Source organism: Psilocybe cubensis, chromosome 11 (genome assembly GCF_017499595.1).
Source record: "Psilocybe cubensis strain MGC-MH-2018 chromosome 11, whole genome shotgun sequence".
In the NCBI taxonomy this organism is placed as follows: Eukaryota; Fungi; Basidiomycota; class Agaricomycetes; order Agaricales; family Agrocybaceae; genus Psilocybe; species Psilocybe cubensis.
Genome location: NC_063009.1, coordinates 2,382,715 through 2,401,551, shown reverse-complemented (window position 1 = coordinate 2,401,551; position 18,837 = coordinate 2,382,715). Strand labels below are relative to the sequence as shown.

The 18,837-nt window shown below is 45.9% G+C and overlaps 7 protein-coding genes across 7 annotated transcripts; 5 read left to right on the top strand and 2 right to left on the bottom strand.

Annotated features, from left to right (window-relative positions):
• Positions 1-242: 242 nt before the first annotated feature.
• JR316_0011842 (uncharacterized protein) lies at positions 243-1,068 on the top strand (the record flags this gene model as incomplete). The annotated part of the gene is made up of 3 exons (XM_047897487.1): positions 243-455; positions 530-624; positions 693-1,068. The coding sequence occupies 3 exons, from the start codon at positions 243-245 to the stop codon at positions 1,066-1,068; spliced, it is 684 nt and encodes a 227-aa protein (XP_047743896.1).
• A 992-nt stretch (positions 1,069-2,060) lies between these two features.
• JR316_0011841 (uncharacterized protein) lies at positions 2,061-2,836 on the top strand (the record flags this gene model as incomplete). The annotated part of the gene is made up of 3 exons (XM_047897486.1): positions 2,061-2,115; positions 2,190-2,414; positions 2,505-2,836. 3 exons carry the CDS (start codon positions 2,061-2,063, stop codon positions 2,834-2,836), a joined length of 612 nt encoding a protein of 203 aa, XP_047743895.1.
• A 447-nt stretch (positions 2,837-3,283) lies between these two features.
• JR316_0011840 (dihydrolipoamide dehydrogenase precursor) lies at positions 3,284-5,237 on the bottom strand (the record flags this gene model as incomplete). The annotated part of the gene is made up of 9 exons (XM_047897485.1): positions 3,284-3,349; positions 3,407-3,759; positions 3,825-4,023; positions 4,085-4,217; positions 4,285-4,729; positions 4,778-4,913; positions 4,964-5,013; positions 5,068-5,158; positions 5,208-5,237. The coding sequence occupies 9 exons, from the start codon at positions 5,235-5,237 to the stop codon at positions 3,284-3,286; spliced, it is 1,503 nt and encodes a 500-aa protein (XP_047743894.1).
• A 969-nt stretch (positions 5,238-6,206) lies between these two features.
• JR316_0011839 (Trans-aconitate 3-methyltransferase) lies at positions 6,207-7,442 on the top strand (the record flags this gene model as incomplete). Its single annotated transcript, XM_047897484.1, has 5 exons — positions 6,207-6,360; positions 6,407-6,598; positions 6,648-6,733; positions 6,783-6,987; positions 7,033-7,442. 5 exons carry the CDS (start codon positions 6,207-6,209, stop codon positions 7,440-7,442), a joined length of 1,047 nt encoding a protein of 348 aa, XP_047743893.1.
• Positions 7,443-12,716: 5,274 nt separating this feature from the next.
• JR316_0011838 (uncharacterized protein) lies at positions 12,717-13,741 on the top strand (the record flags this gene model as incomplete). The annotated part of the gene is made up of 4 exons (XM_047897483.1): positions 12,717-13,070; positions 13,124-13,217; positions 13,288-13,547; positions 13,700-13,741. The coding sequence occupies 4 exons, from the start codon at positions 12,717-12,719 to the stop codon at positions 13,739-13,741; spliced, it is 750 nt and encodes a 249-aa protein (XP_047743892.1).
• Positions 13,742-13,971: 230 nt separating this feature from the next.
• Positions 13,972-14,508, top strand: JR316_0011837 (Elongin-C; the record flags this gene model as incomplete). Its single annotated transcript, XM_047897482.1, has 4 exons — positions 13,972-13,979; positions 14,031-14,176; positions 14,234-14,279; positions 14,352-14,508. 4 exons carry the CDS (start codon positions 13,972-13,974, stop codon positions 14,506-14,508), a joined length of 357 nt encoding a protein of 118 aa, XP_047743891.1.
• A 470-nt stretch (positions 14,509-14,978) lies between these two features.
• On the bottom strand, positions 14,979-17,660 carry JR316_0011836 (Serine/threonine-protein phosphatase 2B catalytic subunit A1; the record flags this gene model as incomplete). Its single annotated transcript, XM_047897481.1, has 11 exons — positions 14,979-15,243; positions 15,357-15,488; positions 15,567-15,741; positions 15,808-16,106; positions 16,211-16,380; positions 16,462-16,607; positions 16,751-16,862; positions 16,925-17,023; positions 17,082-17,107; positions 17,189-17,396; positions 17,517-17,660. The coding sequence occupies 11 exons, from the start codon at positions 17,658-17,660 to the stop codon at positions 14,979-14,981; spliced, it is 1,776 nt and encodes a 591-aa protein (XP_047743890.1).
• Positions 17,661-18,837: the final 1,177 nt, after the last annotated feature.

Below are 18,837 nucleotides of genomic sequence, written 5' to 3'. Positions count from 1 at the left end.
CTCGGAATTTTGCAGGACCCCTGGCAGGGCTCTGAAGTATAAAGCATATTCATACTAGGCGGGGTGGCGACAACCTGGCGTTTCTGAACCGGCGCGTCTGTGTATGAATTGACACTGTCGTGACTCGACGAGTCTGCGCCGTGATTAGTAGAGGAAGGTGCTCTGGAGTAAATCCAAGATCTTTCCACCAAAGCGGGCTTTGATTTGAATCACAGTAAACGAGTTACGGGAGCTCTTGTGCTATGCTGTCTTTCAACTTTTTTGTGGTCCTGGTGATCTGTTTTCTCTCCCAGTACTCTCGGTATACCAAGGCTTCCTTATACCCAACTAAGCCAATCTCGAGCACGACATACACAGCCGGCCAGCCTGCAGAAGTCACCTGGATTGAGGACGGCCGGAAACCGTTCCTGAACACCACCATTGGTTTTAAAATCGATCTTTATGCGGGAAATAAGGTGAATTATCCAACACCGTATAGCTGATCTATTTTGAATGGCTCCCTCTCAACATCGTATGCTACAAATTACAGACGTATATCGCCACACTCTCCAAAGACGCGGACCCCCGCTCGCTCTTTACTACAGTCTACATACCTATGTCTGTGCCCGCCAATTTCCACCATTTGTTCGTGTTTCCTCGTTGGATCCAATTAAACCTCACTCACCTAACCATCCATCTACATTCTCAAACAGCAACCTTCGTTTTATAACAACTCAACCTCCTCAAATCATTTACACTGCCGATTTTAACATCCTTGCCAACCCTTACGTTGCCCCTCCATCCCCCACATCGCGCAATGCCGTGTCTAGTTCCAAGCCTGTCAGCATCATAACCGTCACCAGCACTGTAATCTCACGAATTTCTGGTTCTCAATCTGGTGTGTTGCCGTCAAGCACGAGCAAATCGTCGAAGGGTGTGCCGCGGATGGTGCGGGCGCTAAAAGGGCGGAGGCTTCGTACTGCTCACGGTTACAGTGAAAGAAGCTTTTATTTCGATTTAGAGATGATCAAGTTTCGACTGGTGTTTATGGTGTGGCCTGCGATTGTTGGGTTCTCGATGGCGTTCTGAGTCGAAGGTGTATTTGATTTGTCGCAGTACTCCCACCAAATCTTGTGGCTATTTCTTTGTGTTGGGTGGAGTACATTCTTGTGGAATAACAACTTCCGTGGATAGCGGCGTTTCCCAATTTCCGAGAGTTGTCGGTCTGGAAAACCGTGCAAATTTTTCAGCTCTCCCATTATTGTGTACCATACCTCAACTCGTCACCCTTACTAGTACTTGGCAAACCGATTGTGCTCTAATACTTCCTGGAACCTCTCTATTGCTGTGCGGCTGCACATGGAAAATGCAAAAGGCCGTCTACCACAGTCTTCGCAGAAGGTATCGCGATTACAAGCGAAATAACATGGCTATGCATTCCAATGCTCATGATCACGAGACGTACACGGTGCTCATTTCCTATGCGCCTCTAGACCCAAGTAATATGTGCGATATGATCATTGGCATAATGCTGTACAAAAGAGTAGCCCATAGAAGGTGGGTTGTAGTAGGAAATAGCATACTCCTTGGCAGAAAAATAAAAACAGGTGTATAGGACCGGTACAAAAAACTATGTCAGTCCAGTCTAGTGACAGCAGTGACATTTTTACTACAGCCATCCAAAATATGTATATATGTACAAAGTTCTGTTGTAAGAATGTAGTGATACTAGCATCTTTCAATCTCAGGAGTGGCTTTTCTATCGACCGAGCTTTATCAGGCTTTATCCAGGAAAAACAAACAGTAAATCAAAATGGGTCTCCGGGATACCCAGTAAAACCCCTTTTAAGCACTTTTTTGAGTCTTTTAGACTCTTGGGCATCAAATTGCATCAAAATAAAATGTTTGCTCTTGGCTGGCTCTTGGGATGTACCTTTTCGAGCACCGGCTGTAAATTGCCGCTCTTCAAGCTTTAAACTCTTATAAAAGACGCGTTGAATTCAAACAGATTGTCGTTGTTCGTTGTCAGGCGTCTGTACATACAACCCTATACCCCAAGTTCTTGATACTAGCAAATCGCGATGTTTGGTGCTACTATGCGTTCATTATGCATTCTGGCATTCGCTGCCCACACCGGTAATTACCTCTACCATAACCTTCACTGGCATTTCAACCCCACAGATCACTAACCCCGGATTTTCCTATCGCAGCCTTCGCCGGTGTAGTAACTGTTTACCTCGTCGATCCACCAAGACCCACCACGACCGAGCCAGACATCTCTGTCGTCACCTACCTAGGTACAACACACGTCTCAGCGGTAGGCACCGGTGAGGGCGGACGGACGAAATATGAAATGGACGCGGTGCAGAGCCTCCTCGTGGCCGACATCCGTGGCAGCACGGTCACTGTCCTCAGCGAACCAACCACGAACAAATGTGAGCGCCAAATCTTTTATGCCTTTCCCGCCGATCAAGGGTCGGATACCCATTCATATACGAACTAAAAATAACTTTGGTTAATCATAGTCCACTTCGAGGAAAATCAAACAGAGATGAAGCTACACCAGATCGTAACGGAGTACGACCCGCCCGTTACTGCGCTTTCTCAGAACTGTAAACTCGATATAGAGAAGCAGTCTGGTGAATGTGTGCAGAAGCATATTTATCGATTTGAATATCGCACGGATTCGGCTGGAAGCACAACTCAAACAAGGACTTACGAGTCGACATCTACGTTTACTGGCACCCTCTTTCCTATAGCTACTTTAACAACCAGCGGTGCAAAGCAGGCGATAAGCGGAAATATTGGCATTGTTGCAACTATGCTTTTCGCGACGGCCTTTGCTAGGTATCTGTAAAGTTCGTAACTTATTAAGTTGTATCCATATACCATAATGGACAAATGTTGGAGTAGTCAGCCAAGTCATCGCAGCCTACAGATGTTATCGAGGTTGTTGTAACTCGGGAACGTGTTGAGTTCCATAAACCCAAGCGCAGGGCAGAGCATAAAAAAGATTATTCTTTGTACGGTAAGTGGGGACAAGTACATCCGTTGATGGGTTACATGGACGAATGTGAATGCGTCTATAGAGTTAGGATATGCCTGAATCAAAAAAATAACAAAAGGAAAGGGTGGTGAAAGAAGAGAGAATAAACAATGGAGGAGGAATGGGTAACGGGGAAAGTGGCTGGGTTCTCATCCGATTCCTGCCAATCGTGACAGACGGGTATCGACTCCACGGTCCTCGTTAAGACATAAGGGTAGCGTCAATGAAGATAGGCGGCCGCGTGCTCGTGGTATACGTTTACATGTGGATGGGCTTGGAGTAGGCAGCCATAGCGGCCTCTTTGAATGCCTCGCTCAGTGTGGGCTAAAATTATAAACCATCAGCGTCATCCATTGATAACCAACAAAATTGAAAACGTACGTGAGCGTGGCAAGTCCTGGCAACATCCTCAGCGCTAGCACCATATTCGAGCGCCAACACACCCTCCGCAATCATTTCACCGGCATTAGGTCCGATGATGTGTGCTCCCAGAATCCTGTCAGTCTCCGCCTCAGTGAGGACCTTGATGAAGCCCTCAGTGTCGAGGTTTGTCTTGGCACGGGAGTTGGCAGCGAAGCTGAATTTGCCAACTTTGTACTTCACGCCCTCAGCCTTGAGATCCTGCTCCGACTTGCCAACCCAGGCGACTTCGGGGTGAGTGTACACTACAGAGGGAATAGCAGCGTAGTTGACGTGACCGTGGCCGTTCTTGATGAATTCAACGGCAGCGATACCTAAGGTAATATGAAAGTTGTCATAAATCAGAAGTTCCGCTAGCTGGAAGGCGCTTGGTGCTCACCCTCCTCCTCAGCCTTGTGGGCAAGCATGGGTCCGAATGTGACGTCACCGATGCACTTGATGTGCTTTTGAGAAGTAGTGAACTGGTCGTCGATGATAACTCGTCCCTTGTTATCGAGCTCGAGTCCAGCAGCTTGAATATTCAGGCCTTCGGTATATGGCCGTCTACCGACAGCGACGAGAACAACATCAGCCTCGAGCTGAAGTGAACGGAATAGTTAAAAAGGTTGTTTGCATAACAGAAACGAATAATAAACGCACTGTTTCGGCGGCACCTCCTTTGGCGGGTTCAGCTTGGAGGATGACCTGCCCATCCTTCTTCTCAGCGGACAGGACCTTGGTGTTAAGTTTGAATTTCAAGCCCTGCTTTTGGAGGATTTTCTGGAATGATTTACTAAAGAGTTTTTCTCAGTAAATGCAGAAATAGATGAATATCATCGGAGTACAGAGAGGGTACTTACGCGATTTCCGAATCAATTCCAGCACCGCCAATCGCTCCCAAGAATTCGACAACAGTGACTTCAGCACCGAGTCGACTCCACACGCTGCCCATTTCCAGTCCAATAATTCCTCCTCCGATGACGACCATCTTCTTCGGTACTTGCTGGAGCTCGAGGGCACCTGTTGAACTGACGATTTGCTTCTCGTCAATTTCGATGGCACCTCCGGGGAAAGGTGCGACCTCTGAGCCAGTAGCGATGATGATGTTCTTCGCTTCAACCTCTGAGACTTCGGCTCCCTCGGTTATGGGCGTGATGGAGAGACGGGTAGGGGACACGAAGGAAGCGGAGCCCTTGATGTAGTCTACCTTGTTCTGCCTGAACAACATCTCAATACCCTTCGTCAGCCCAGTAACAGCGTTGGTTTTGGCCTCCAGCATCTTGGGAAGGTTCAGTGAAACGGTGGCTAGTATGTATTAGCGCGCTGCAGAAAGTGTGAACGTGAAGTTCATACCATCGATTCCACGGCGGGCAAAGTCATGCTGGGCCTGGTGGTACAAATGCGAGTTGTTCAACATAGCCTTCGAAGGGATGCATCCAACATTGAGACATGTCCCTCCGAGAGCACCGCGCTTTTCTACGCAAGCTGTCTGGTGGAAAATTAATGAGGATTCGGACAATGGGTGCATTTATGACGTACTCGCAGTCCAAGTTGGGCGGCTTTGATAGCAGCCACGTAGCCTCCTGGACCTTAATTTCAAAACAATTAAAACGTTTCTTTGTACTTTTCACGCCGGTACATACCTCCTCCAATAACCACAACATCGTATGGCTCAGCAGCGGTTGCCAGCCCGCGCAGGGTCACTGACTTGTTCTTGGCCGCTCGGGCAAGGTTCTGCAGAACCTTCAATAAGGAATTCTATAATAAAGTTGAAAGTCCTTACCTTTTGTGCTACTCGTTTGAGGTGGAGCATATCGCAGGAGGTGAGGGTGAAGAAGGAAGAAATGTTCACTGGAGAAACACCAGGTGCTTGCTTACCTTACCGTGGTCAGAGTTTTGCCGGATCAAGGTCATGTGACTACAGACTTAACTCTTAAAATCTATATATGGTATCAAATATAAATTCTAATGTAAATACGATGAAAAACCCTTTAATGTTGGAGGGTTACATCGGGAAGACAAACCTTTTCATGTTGGTACCTTTACTACTAAATATTGTTGCGCATTATTCATCGCAGTACAGATAGAGAAAATTTTCTATATATTTACATTTGTTTTCGAACTGGCCATCACTTTCATCAAAATAATTAATTTTATGTGACTTGAACTAAGGATATAAAATTTAAAATTGGTGTTATTAGCACTGAAGCACTGGCTGGGACATTGTATTTGACGATGAATTCAGAAGAGGTTGCTACAGACTAATGCTAATTTTATGTTGCGCAAGCATGGTCAAGATCCAGATGAAAAACCGTTTGAAGGTCGGTTAACGAAATATTTATGTTAAAATGGAGATTCAATTAAGGGTTCTCCGTGCACGTCCCTCCTGGACTTTTCATGACTAGCGAATGTGAGCCAATGTCAATGGTTTCTGCGACTTATTTCGAACGATTTCGCCATTCCAAACAACTTACAATGTAACCACCTACAATCAGTAAATGTTGACCCACGAATATCCCGGAGGTAAGACCATTACACAGTTCTTTTTGCTTCTCATCGGACTAGTGTTCGCTCTAGATCGGTTTACGGATTTCAGACCGACATCCGACTGTAGTTCCCAGTCTTATCGGTCAAAGATCGACATTGGATTTCATTTCCTCACACCCCGCAAATTGGATGAACCGTCGCCGTTTCCCTCGCAAGTCTATAAATAATATTAATGATCGTTTATAACCGTTCGAGCTTGAACCCAAAAGCATCTCTAGTTTGAACTTCAACCTCGATGTCTACGTTCGCTAAATCAACCTTTAACGCACTTGTATACTCGGCATCTCGTCCTACGTATCCTACAGAGCTCTTTGAGCATATATTCGCGTTCCATCGAGCGGGGAAGAACGCGCAATGGGAAAGAGCAGCGGATCTCGGGTGTGGGACAGGTACGTGTTTTTCTTTGGATGAAGAAAGATAACTTACTGTTCGTAGGACAAGCTACATTGCAACTACATCCGTTCAAAGAAGTCCTTGGAGTAGAACCGTCTGCTGGTATGCTTGAAAAAGCGCGTGCCTATGCCGCATCCAAAGTGGCAGATCCATCCAAGTTCAAATTCGTCCAAGGCTCAGCCGAGGATACAAGCAAAGCGATAGCAGAGAACAGTGCTGATCTTATCGTTGCGGGTATGTCTTCCCTAGGTTTTAAGAATTTTAATAACACGTGTGCTTGCAGCTCAAGCTGCACATTGGTTCGACTGGAGCAAAGTATGGCCAGAGACCTACCGCGCTCTCCGTCCAGGAGGAACTGTCGCATTCTGGGTACAACACACGAAATTCATATAGGTATACACGCTGATTATTGTTATAGATTTACGCCGAGTTTCGTCTGCCCCAGTTTCCAACACTGGGCGAGAAAATCACTGCGTATGCCCAGGGTACCGACCCCAAAGCAAGTGTAGGGAGCCATTTTCAACGTCCAGGACGAACTATCCTCGAAAGGCACCTGGTAGATGTCCCGGAACCCTCTGAATTTGGTGTCAAGCTGGAGCCTCTACACCGAGTGTTCTTCTGTGGTAAGCATTATATCTCTCGACGACACAGTATCTAACGAGCAATAGGTGACGAGGTTCCGCCCTTTGTCCCCAAAGAATCTCCTATACACCCTGTTCTCATGCGAACAGAGATGCGATGGCGGGACCTACTAGCTTACTTCAGGACATGGAGCGCGTTACATACTTACCACGAACGATATCCGGAGGATTTGACTTCTCCTGAGGATACCAGATTCCTCGAAGAAGATCTCTCCAGCGATTCGGAGGACACGAGTAAGTGCCTTGTCGTGTTCGTTATCTGCATGTCGGCTGATTCGTGCAAAGGCGACGTACGAGGAGGGGACATTGCTATTCGATTCTGGAAAGACCTCCGTGAAGGAGCGGCAAAGACATCCCCTGGTGCGACGGTAGGGATCAACGATGTGGTCCGCGTGGAATGGCCCGTCGCGTTGATCATGACGCGTAAATCGTGTTGAAATACCTTAACGATATCTAACTCGGCCTTGGAACTCTTGGCGAATCTTGTTATCTGTATAAAAAGCCACTAATTTTGATTTACTTCTCGTGCCCTTCATCGAGTTCTTCTGAACGTTGTCGATTCGTGAATATGCTTAACATAAAGACACTTTGTGCGTGTGCAATTCTTTTCCAGGCCGGTACGTTTTGACTAGCTTCTCGTTGGGTTCAGTTGATAACATTAAATTTTCGGTCTACAGTTCATGCTGCCACAGTTGCGACCGTTTATATGCCTGTCCTGACACGGATAGGTTCAAAGAGGAGGGAACCACTCGTGTATCTGCTCTGACGACCCTTGAAAATGGTGTGACGCGATACGAAGTCGAGATCATCAACAGTCTGTTCGCGTTCAAAGACGATCAAGGTCAATTTTTCACTGCCCTCAGCACTCCCGCCATACAGACCCTGTACTAGGGGATTCGGTCGTTAGTCACGTGACCACGTCGATAGCCTCCCGTACATTGTGTAGCGCAGACTCAACAAGCTTTCACCACCATCCCTCCGTGCGCTGTCCGATCCGACGCCTCCAACCCGTGAGTGTATGTTTGTTGTTCTCAACGATCTCCCTAACAGATTACATGATCGCAACGTCCATGTACACGTGAATATCAGTCGTCCTCGAACAAGATGCGACTCGAGTGTTCATCAACGCAACACCCCAGGTATCTCAGGGCCTTAAGGTGTATACACTGCAGATTAAGATATCATGCGACATGAACACCGACGATATGAAAGCCGACTGTGTTACATATAATGGCAGTGTAGATGTGTTGGTCGGCGTGGACGGTGTGCATTACATCGACATACACCTTGTCAACCATATCAAGTACAGCGCCGGCCTCCAGCCCATAGCCACGGTTACTCCAGGAAGCACGAGCGCAGGCAGCGTGAGCCTGCCATTGGGCCTTGGGAGCTTATACATCGTGCTTCTGTTCTCCGCTACGTCATTGCTGTCTTTTTGGCTTGTTGTATAGAAACTTGTTAATGGCAAGTATAGTATGATTTTCCGCATTTATTATCGCTATGACTGTTCATTGAAAGCGCTTCGCTTTTTAGAGCAGAGAGGAGTATGTTTTTAAAAAAGTCCTAGAAGAAATCAAGGCCGATGAAGCCGTGTAGTCGAAATTTGCCCTTAATCTTCGGGCAGAGCGGAGCAGTGACCAGTCGCCCAAAGTGAAATTATAGAAGTCTATCCCCTTGTAAGTAGCATCACTTTTTGATTATGGTATCTGTGATCAAAATGCAGTGCAATGGATAACCTTGGGTTATCGCACAGAGACTCCCATAGCCTGCGTCATAACTGTGGAAAATGTCACGAATGGACTTTATTATATTGTTCTTGTCAACACTTGTCTCTCACACCATGGACGTGCCAAAACGTTCTGGGGGTGCTGATCAAATACGGTGGACGCTGAAGGTTCTCCTGCTAAAGAAGGATATTAACTTAACCTGTACCCCGTTTAGGCCTAGTTGATACTGAGATAATGACTGAAAAGACTCCCTCCTCGTTGCAGGTTTTTCTAAGGTAATTCTTGAGGGACTAATTGCCAAACAGATGATCAAAATCAAGTTTGATTTCTCCGATCTTCAATGACCATCCTGATGTTTCTATGCTTCTTCTTAGGACCTCTTGGTTGACTTCTGAGAAACACAGCTAGTGGTTTTGTATATTACTGAGTTGTTTACCAAGGCTATGGACTTATTGAGAGGGCTTTGATGGCGACTGTCATCCTGTGCCTAACTCCATGGCTTGGTATGAAGACTCTATGCTTAGGGAAAGAATGATGTTTCACTTTGAACATCTATTCTCTCTCTATGCTTCAATCTTGTTCTTTTCATCGAACGCGTATTGCTCACAGCTTACCCCTGTGTATAAAAATAGATCGCAACACTTCAAATTTTATCATGCACTGTATACATAGCTATTACGGTATCTAACTGTCGTCGCTTTATATACCTCCATGCTCCTTGACCTGTCGGAAAATTCAGTACATGTCTGCTGTATCCATCGCTGGAACGAAAGATCAAGCTACTGTCTCATTCATCACGTTGCCTTGGTATTTATGTAGAACATGGCTGCGAATCTCTCGGTTTGCTATACTTAGCTCGCCAATTCCGGTCCACCTGGGGTAGAAGCTCCGATTCTCGAGATCTCAGGGTGTACTGTTGATCACACATATATACCTGCATATATGCCGCATCTGACATACCTCACAGGCTCACATTCTCGATGTTTAACGGGCTCCCCGTCTCCCAACCGTCTGGGCTGGTACCAGGGCCCAATGATCTGCTTGAGACGCAGATGCTTGGGACGATGGTTGCGGCTATAATATACGGTTTTCTCTTCAATCTCTTTATCGATTCCTTCAAACTACTTCTTCACAAAAGTGCTGCAATTCCTTCAAGAAGGATGTATTTTCTCATCTTTTTCGCTTTGTTTATGGTGCTGTTGGGCACACTTTCTCTCCTTCAAGGATTTTTGGTTTCAGCTACATCGATATTTGGCGACGAGAGTTTTCCGTCACTGTCGAGTGGTGCTCCTTTCGTTCTGCCTGTGAGCATTTGGACAGCAGATGGCTTTATGGTAAGCCGAATGATATCATATACACTATATTTCTGACCAATGAATTAGCTATGGCGTTGTGCAATTCTTTACCATGGTGTATCTAGGGGTGCCCGAGTGGTGCTTCTGTCTTTTATTTCTATAGTTTTTATGGCGGCCATAGGTGCGTTCTGCTTCAAAATTACGATATCCTTTTTTGACACGTAACCTAAAATTAAGCAAGCGGAATATCCTTATTCGTAGACAGTCAATCTGGGCGATTACCAACTCTTCTTATCGTTATATTTTCCACCGTTTTCAATATCGTGATCTGCTTCCTCATAGTTGGACGTCTCATGCTACATAAAAAGTACCTCAAAAGTGTCCTTGGCCCTGGCCACGGATCACCGTACACAAGGATAATGGCAATGACTGTCGAATCCGCAGCGTTGCTCATTTTGTTGGGCATACCATATATGTTCTTGGTTGCATACCAGAACTCAAATGGCTCAATGTTTGTTCTTCAGCTTCTACCTCAGATATGTGTATGCAAATTTTTTTCTTGAGATAATAATACGTGCTTATTGGATTCTTCAAGGCAATATCCCCTTTGCTCATCATAAACCGAGTCGCTCAAGGCAGAGCGGCAATGCAAATGCCAGATGACGGGAACCCGAATCATAATGATATAGAGGCCAACCTTGGAAGTCTTCAATTCAAAACCCGAACTATCAGTCTTTCATCCATCCAAAGTTTCTGCATATCTGATGACAAGCCATCAGAGCCGGAAAACGGTTTTCCGTGACCATGCTGAGCGCTAATCCATTTGTACAACACAATGTCAAGTAAATACCCATTTACCACTGTACTTTTATCATCATACTTGTAAAATGAACATCCATGTGTATGGTATATACCTTCGAGAGATATTCCCGCACTGGACGGGCAAATAGGTAAGATCACTTACGAATATCTAATATGACGATCAGGTTAATAATGCAGTGCCCTGTTCCCCGTATACGTATTACAGCACAATTCCGGGGAGTTAACTGAGCATTAGCATACGATAAGCTCACAAAGGTTATTGCTAGCTTTCGTCTTTCCCATTTACACAACCCAGGGCCATACCCCCATGCCCACCCTAGTTCCCGGAGCGAATGTCTACCTCGAGATGCAGGCGCTTGGAACTATTATTTCCTCAGTGGCGTACGGTGTTGTCCTGATGTTAGCATGTGGCTGCTTTGCAGTTTTCTCTGAGGGAAGAAATAAATCTCCAGTCAACGGGATGAGGAAATATCTGTATACGCTCGTCGGGTCACTACTGCTTTTAAGCACTGTTTCGTTCATCCAGGGAACGTTAATCGTTTTGACGGCAATATTTCGTGGATACACTTTCCCATCCCTGTACGGAGGAGCGACGTACGCCTTACCCGTTGCACTATGGATGAACGATTGCTTTATGGTAAGATAGTTGCTTATTATTGTTGTTCACATTAACGCACGCATTATTAGATATGGCGTTGCTTTACTATTTACCATGGGGTGTCGAAACGCATTCAATATCCTCTTTTTGTATTGGTAATGCTATTGTACCTTGGATCCATAGGTAAGGATTAAAGTTAATACTCTGACATCATTTATTAGAGGCTTATAAAATTACAGTTGGCGGGGTCGCACTGTATATGAAGGCCCAAAAACGTTTTCCATCAATCATCTTCGTAGCTCTGTCCACAGGGATTAACGTTCTCCTCACATTACTGATAGTCTGCCGCCTCTTATTTCACCAGCAATATCTCAAAAGTGTTCTCGGAGAAGGATACTCCTCACCTTACAGCAGGGTCATAACCTTGACTGTTGAATCCGCCGCTTTGAACCTTTTCATCCAGATTCCATATCTTATTTTGGTCGGGTTAGAAAGCACCGGAAGGTCAGCATTTATTCTGACTTTGCCACACGTACCCGTAGGTCATTGTTTATTTAAAGTAGATGTAAATCTAATGAATCTTGGTGTTCAAAGTCTATAGCAACCCTTCTTATTATTTATCGAGTCGCTCGAGGCCACTCAAGGACTGATTTGGAACAAAATTGTATTCCCAACTTAGTGAACACCCATCGTCATACAATCCAGTCTAGTATTCATTTTGACAGGACAACAATTCCGTCAGTCGAATCAACACATTTCCGGGAACACAAGGGAAACGGAGTAGCAACATGACCAATACTTTAGGGCTCGTTAGGCTACTATAAATTCCTTACGCGTCGCAAGCTTCAGACCGGGAGCAATACCAATATACATAAAGAACATAGTTTCTATTTTGTGTTTTGACAGATTCGAGCTTGAGTCAGGCTTACGGAATGAGCAACAGCGTCTCATTAATATCGATGCTTCAACGAAGTCTTTTGCTTTTGACCAATAAAATTTGCAGGTCTGATTATGCTCGCGCTCAGCGCCCATGCGTCACGGACATCATGGGCGCGTCCATGTCTTGTCAATGGCCACTGTCAGAATTTCGATTGTAGTATCCATCAAAGATTTTACTCACGATGGTGTTTACAGGTATATATAACCAAATTGCTCTTAGCTGTCAAAATTGTCATTCTCGCAGTCATGTTCAAAAATTATAAGTATGCCAATATTGACTGTGTACACGTTTCTCATGTTATTCCAATCACCCCAAAAATCTCTCCAAACATGCCACTGAGACTCATCGACGATGAAGACCGCAATGGCTACAGAATTGAAGCGCTGGCAATCGTGGTGTCAGGAATAGCTTACGGCATTGTCCTCATGCTATTTTTCAACACATTCTGGCTTGTCGTTAGGACCAAGGAGCAACGAATGAGGACATATATGTTGGCCTACACATGCGTCATGGTGGCACTCAGCACTGGAGCAATGATCCAAGAGGTCATATACTTGATGCGAGACGTTCTGTCGACAAGTGCGGAGCGAGGAGATGCTCAGTCGTTAATGGTAGTGTTGGCATCCTTGAAAGGTATTCCACTTACGCTTCCATTCACCATGTGGGGTGCTGATGGCGTATTGGTGCGTCTATATTAAGCCGTTTACAAATGTTCTTATTCTATATATTTCGATAGATATGGAGATGTATAATTCTCTACAGGGGAATCTCTTCAACTTCCAAATACATATTATACGGAACGCTAGCAATTATATCGCTGGCTACAATTGGTAAGTTTGTTGGCATGGTTATCCTTAATGGCTAAGCTACGTCGCGCAACCTAATAGACATTTTTCAAAGGTGGTGACATCATAATTCTTTCCCCTCTGCATCTCGGCAAAATAAGCAGAGGAACAGGCGTATCCATCATTGCAATGTCAACAGTTCTCTGCAACAGTGTTCTATCCGGACTCGTTGCATTACGAATAATTCACTACGATCGAGCTTTGAGACAGACTGGAATGGCCAATCACGAGTCTCTTAATTCGAATTACAACCGAATTGTCACTATATGCGTGGAATCTTCCATCCTGATTGTCCTTGTGGGCACGATTTTTATCGTATGTGCATTCGCATCCTTTGGCATATATATTTCATTTGCACTATTCATCCTCCCGCACATATGTGTAAGTTTTTAAAGCTATAAAGTCTAAATGAACGCTTAATTTAATTGAGCCTTTCAGGTCATATCACCATTGCTCATTATTTTTAGAGTTGCCCAAGGCAGGGCATATTCTTCAATCAATTCGGTTAGAAATAGAGAATCTAGTATACAGTTCAGTCACTCTGAGATATTATAAATATTATCTCTACCATCAAATTAATTATAACTCCTTAGTCTTGCTAATTTTCAGCTTGCCATTCTCCTATCCTCGAAAGACGCGTCTACGCGACGCGTTCATTTAAATCACGTGATACGAACAATATCGAATCTCATCGCTGGAACCAGGCAAAGCTGCCCCTTGAAAGACGACAGTGACAGCAATGCCCATGTAAGCCTATCTTCCTCCGAAATACTTCCCTGAAAACTAAGTTTCAACCAGGGCAACCTCTGAATATACCACAGCGGCTCTTGCGACGAACAAAGAAGGCTGGGTACGCCTTCAGAGCACAGATGGGTTTTCCTACCTCGTAAAACGAAAAGTCGCACAGGCGAGCGGGACGATACGCAACATGCTAGACCCAGAAGGTTAGAATACCTATCAATCACCAAAACAACTTAATACATCGTCTTTCTCCTGCCTAGGTGGCTACGCAGAGGCTCTGAATGGTGTATGCGAGATTCAAGAGAGGTGCGTTGAATTTCACATCCCGTCGTAAAAGTTTCAGCATTGCTAGCAGGAGACTTACCATTTCTGAAACAGAGGAATAATTGTCGAGAAGCTGGTGGAATATATGAGCTTCAAGACGTACTACGAGTCGATCAACACGAAAGATGAGATCCCACTGAACGAGTTTCTCGAACGCATTCCACCGGAAATCATCCTTGAATTGTACGTCTCTCGCCTAGATGTTCTTTGATGAATACGTAATAACCCGATACTTGTCTTCAAAAAACAAAAGATTACTCGCAGCCGACTATCAGGAAAGTGAGTTGTCTTTTCATGTTTCGCCATTGGCTCAGAACACACGGTGATTGACGGGCATGGCAGTGTAATTGTACCAACAGCACATGCGCGTGGAACTATACCCACCCCTTACCCCTTTGCATCTTACGTGCAAGGTAAAGGTCAAAACAATGTCACAGCAATAATGTATGTATTCAATAGTTAACAATGATCGTAGACGAGCACAGATAGCACGAATGGCGATGTGACAAAGAAAAGAAAGTAAAACTAGCTGGAGGAAGGAAGAAAAAAAACGGTATACAAAACATTCCGGTCATCAGGGATATCCTATCCATACACACACCATCCACTAAGTTTACAGCACGACCCACCACCACTCCACATACACAAACATTAGTATTAATTACCACCACACAAATCTCATTAAGTCGTCTCATGCCTCTTCAACGCCCCTGGTCTGCCTGTCACACTCCGCCCGCGCGCAATCTTCTCCGCAAGCATCTCGACGACGCCGCCGTCGTCGACAACCGAGTCGTCTTCGAGCGCGCGCTTGATGAGGTCCTCCATGTCCAAGCCTTCGGCGGACGACCGCCGGCTCGTGTTGCGCATGCTCGGCACTGGGAAGATAGTCGGCTTTTGCTGCTCGTTGAACTCGGGCAGACGTTCGTTTGCCATATCTGAGCGGCGACTGTTGGGTCGTGGATGTTTATATGAAGGCGATTACAGAACAAATAAGAGAAAGGGTTGGGAGAAGGGTTGGAATGGTTAGATTGTAGGAGGAATGGAGGGAAAAGGACGTACGCGTCTGCAAAAGTTCGAATACTCTTGTTCAGTCTCGCGCCCTGGACACTCAGTGCATCTGCACCGGGTTTACTGACAGCTGTCGAGGTAGCCGTGACACCATCCAGCTCCGTCGCGTTTTCTGCCTCCTCTCTATTATCCCAAGACAAAAAAAAACAAACACACTGTCAACGCTATAACAAGAAACAGATACAGGAAAACGAAACGCACCGAAGCAGTTGGAACACTTTCTGCATCCGACCCACCGCCAAAATCTTGTTCTTGATGAGTTGTCTCCGTGCAGCGAGATCTGCAGGCGCCGCCTGTGCCTCTTCGCCATCCGAATCGCTCTCCGCCAGCTCGTCGTTACTGCATATACTCAAAATAGCAAGCAACATCTCCGTAACTTTCAAAAGGTTTCATCTCAATCAACATCGAACACCTCCATAACAAGCAATACAGAACAACTCACTCTTCTGCCCCACGAATGGCAAACTCCACGTAAACGCGTCCATGAAATTCGGTAGCCAGAAGGGGTGTGCTGTGGAGTTATACTGCCGAATTGTGATGTTCTTATTCGCGTACTTGAGGATCGCGCCGCGATTGTGGTACACGTCGAGGTAGTTGGGGGCGGAGAATATGGTGATCACGGAGGGAAAGTTGCGTTTCGGTGTTTTGCGGTGCATGGTGTAGCCTGCGTCTTGCGCCTCGTGCCCGCGAATAACAGTGAGTAGGTTGTTCCGCTCCAGGAATTGGCAGACAGCTTCATAGCTACATCAATTCGATTGCGATGGAGGAAAGAAAAGGAGGAAGTTGGTATCCATTAGCCACATCCACCTCGCGCAGAAAAAACCCAAATCAGTACTAGAACTCACGTGTAGAAATACGAACATCCGCGAGTATTGTTGTGCATGAACGTCGTCCCTGGAGTGACGCCCTGCCCCGTGGGCGCAGGCTCGTTCTCATGCCCAAAGTTGACGATCGGATCCGACCACAACAGGTCACACAACAATCCATGCGACCCAGGTTCCGTAAATCTATTTATCTATTATTCGCGTCAGGAACTAGGCTTCGCCGTGCACAGAGAGACATAAAAGGAAGAATGGAAAGATAAGAGCAGACATACGTGGTCAAGGTCGCTGAGCTTGATGAGCTCTGGTGAGATGCCTCCGTGCACGCAGAAAAACTTGCCGTCAACCAAAGCGGAGATAGGAAGGGCGCAGAACGAACGCAGGCACGCTTCGTATACTTTTTCCGAGTATTTGTGGAGGCCTGGCAAAAACCAGTGGCGTTAGTTACCGGTTAGAAGGACTGAGGCAGTGACAATGACGACGATGTTGATGTATGAAAAAAGAAGTGGAAGCGAAGAAGGATATATGGAAGGTGGGGTAGGGTGAGATGATATGGATACGCACATTCACGCTTGAAGGTGAAATATTCTGTAAGGTGTCGACATTCGTGGTTCCCCCGCAGTAGCACTATCCGCGATGGACTGGATATCTTGAGAGCGTACAGATACAGTAGACACTGCAGCGTCAAATGCTGGATGTGAATCTCTATGAATACGTAAGGGAAAACGATACACGCACCTCAATACCAAAGTCCCCCCGATCGACATAATCTCCCAGGAAAAGATACAAACTGTCCTGCAGATTCCCTCCCACTTCGAACATCTTCATTAGGTCGTACTGATCACGAAGAGCCCTCTCATGAGATATGCAGCAAGCGAGAGAACGAAAATCTCACATATTGCCCATGTATATCTCCACATACTGCAACAACAACGACAGCCCAACCAGCCCATCATTAGTCTCCGTCATACATGACCCTGAATCGGCATTGAGTGGACCCACTTGTTACTGGACTTTTGAGCGGTACCATGTTTGGCTCCCTTGAGAAAATGTTGGTGACGTGCTCAATGATATACAGCGCCTGCGCCTCGGTCAAACGTCCCTCGCGGTAAAAGTGTTTCTTGAGATACTCATGATTGACTTTGCGCTCTCCACCGTCGTATACGTAGAAGTCGTGATCGGATGGCTTGTGCGTCGCGGGTGGGGGGACCTATGCAGGCCACGCGCCGGCCAGAAAGAAACAAAAAAAAAACGAACACGATGTGGAGGACGCAGAAGATCTCCATCGATTAGCTTCCGCTCTGAAGATCATGGGCCATCGCGGGCGTACCTGCGGAACTGGACGCTTCGAAAAGTCCTTGCCCTCGTGGCTCTCCAGCGCGTGGTGGGACGCTGACGGTTGTTGCTGGGTAGGGCCTGCGGTATGTCCTGAAAATGAACCAGAATGGTGGTGCCTGTTGGTACTGCCCGACATCGCAAGCGCTCAATAGGGAGATTCGTCAAGTCGTATGCCTGTATATGGAGGCCCAGAGCGCGATAAGGATAGAGTTATGGCAAGTATCAGGTTTTTGGGTCGCAGTCGGTGGATAACAAAAGATGGTTGGCGGCAAGGGCCAGGCGTTCCTGGCTTGTTTGGCAGTGTTAGCAGGGCCCATGATTTTGGCGCCCAGTTTCACAGACATTCCGAACACACCAGTCTCAACGCCGTCAAGCTCCTGGAGCAAAAAAAATTCAGGCGGATGTGCTCGGTGGCATCTTGCGCTGTAGACACGAATATACATTGCTTTGAAATACACTTAAACCCAAGTACACTTATAAGAGGGGAAAGTCCGCTTGTAAGGCTGTGCCTAATTTCAATCCGAAAGGCTCGTCTAGAATTCTAAGATAAACCCCTTCTACCTTTTAAATATGGGCGGTCAATTGATTCCGCAATTTGGTGTATCCTGATGATCCTCCACGATGGGTTTTTTTGGGAGGTCAGATTGTGCCGCCTGGCAGAAATGCGATCTATATTTATCTTTGGCTATCAACGCGTTTGCAACAAGGCTGCAAAACCACGGTGTCGAGATTTGAAGTGCTGTACACACGTCAGAAGAAACACTTATTCTATGAAATAAATGGAGGAATCAATCATACACGGCGGAAGTAAAAAGATGATACTTTGACGACCCCAAATTACTACCTGGTAGTGTTGGATCGAGACGTAATTAGCTTTCGAGAATTCCGCTTCACAAGATGGTCGGTCTGGATATGATCCACCCATTCGAAATTTGATACGAGAATATTCCTTTGGTAAACCAGTTAGAACTGCTGTTAACAGAGGTATATCGGATACTTCTTTCTACATACTATGGTATGGTTAATCAGGTTAAGTTTATAAACTTATCGTATGATCTTGGAGAGAGCTAATACTTATGTGGCCGCGGCAAGGAGTCCCTAATTCTCCCCTTGTATCGCACGTTTCTTCTTCAGCACTCGATTGTGTTACTATCGATGAAAACATGTGTGCTGATGATTTGGTTGATACACTGCTTATCATGTTTAATCAATCCATTCCTTCTCACAGCGTGGTATAGACGCTTCGATCGTGCTATGGAACATACCGCATAATGAGAAAAAGGTAACCTCTATGATCTTTTTGGGAACATTCC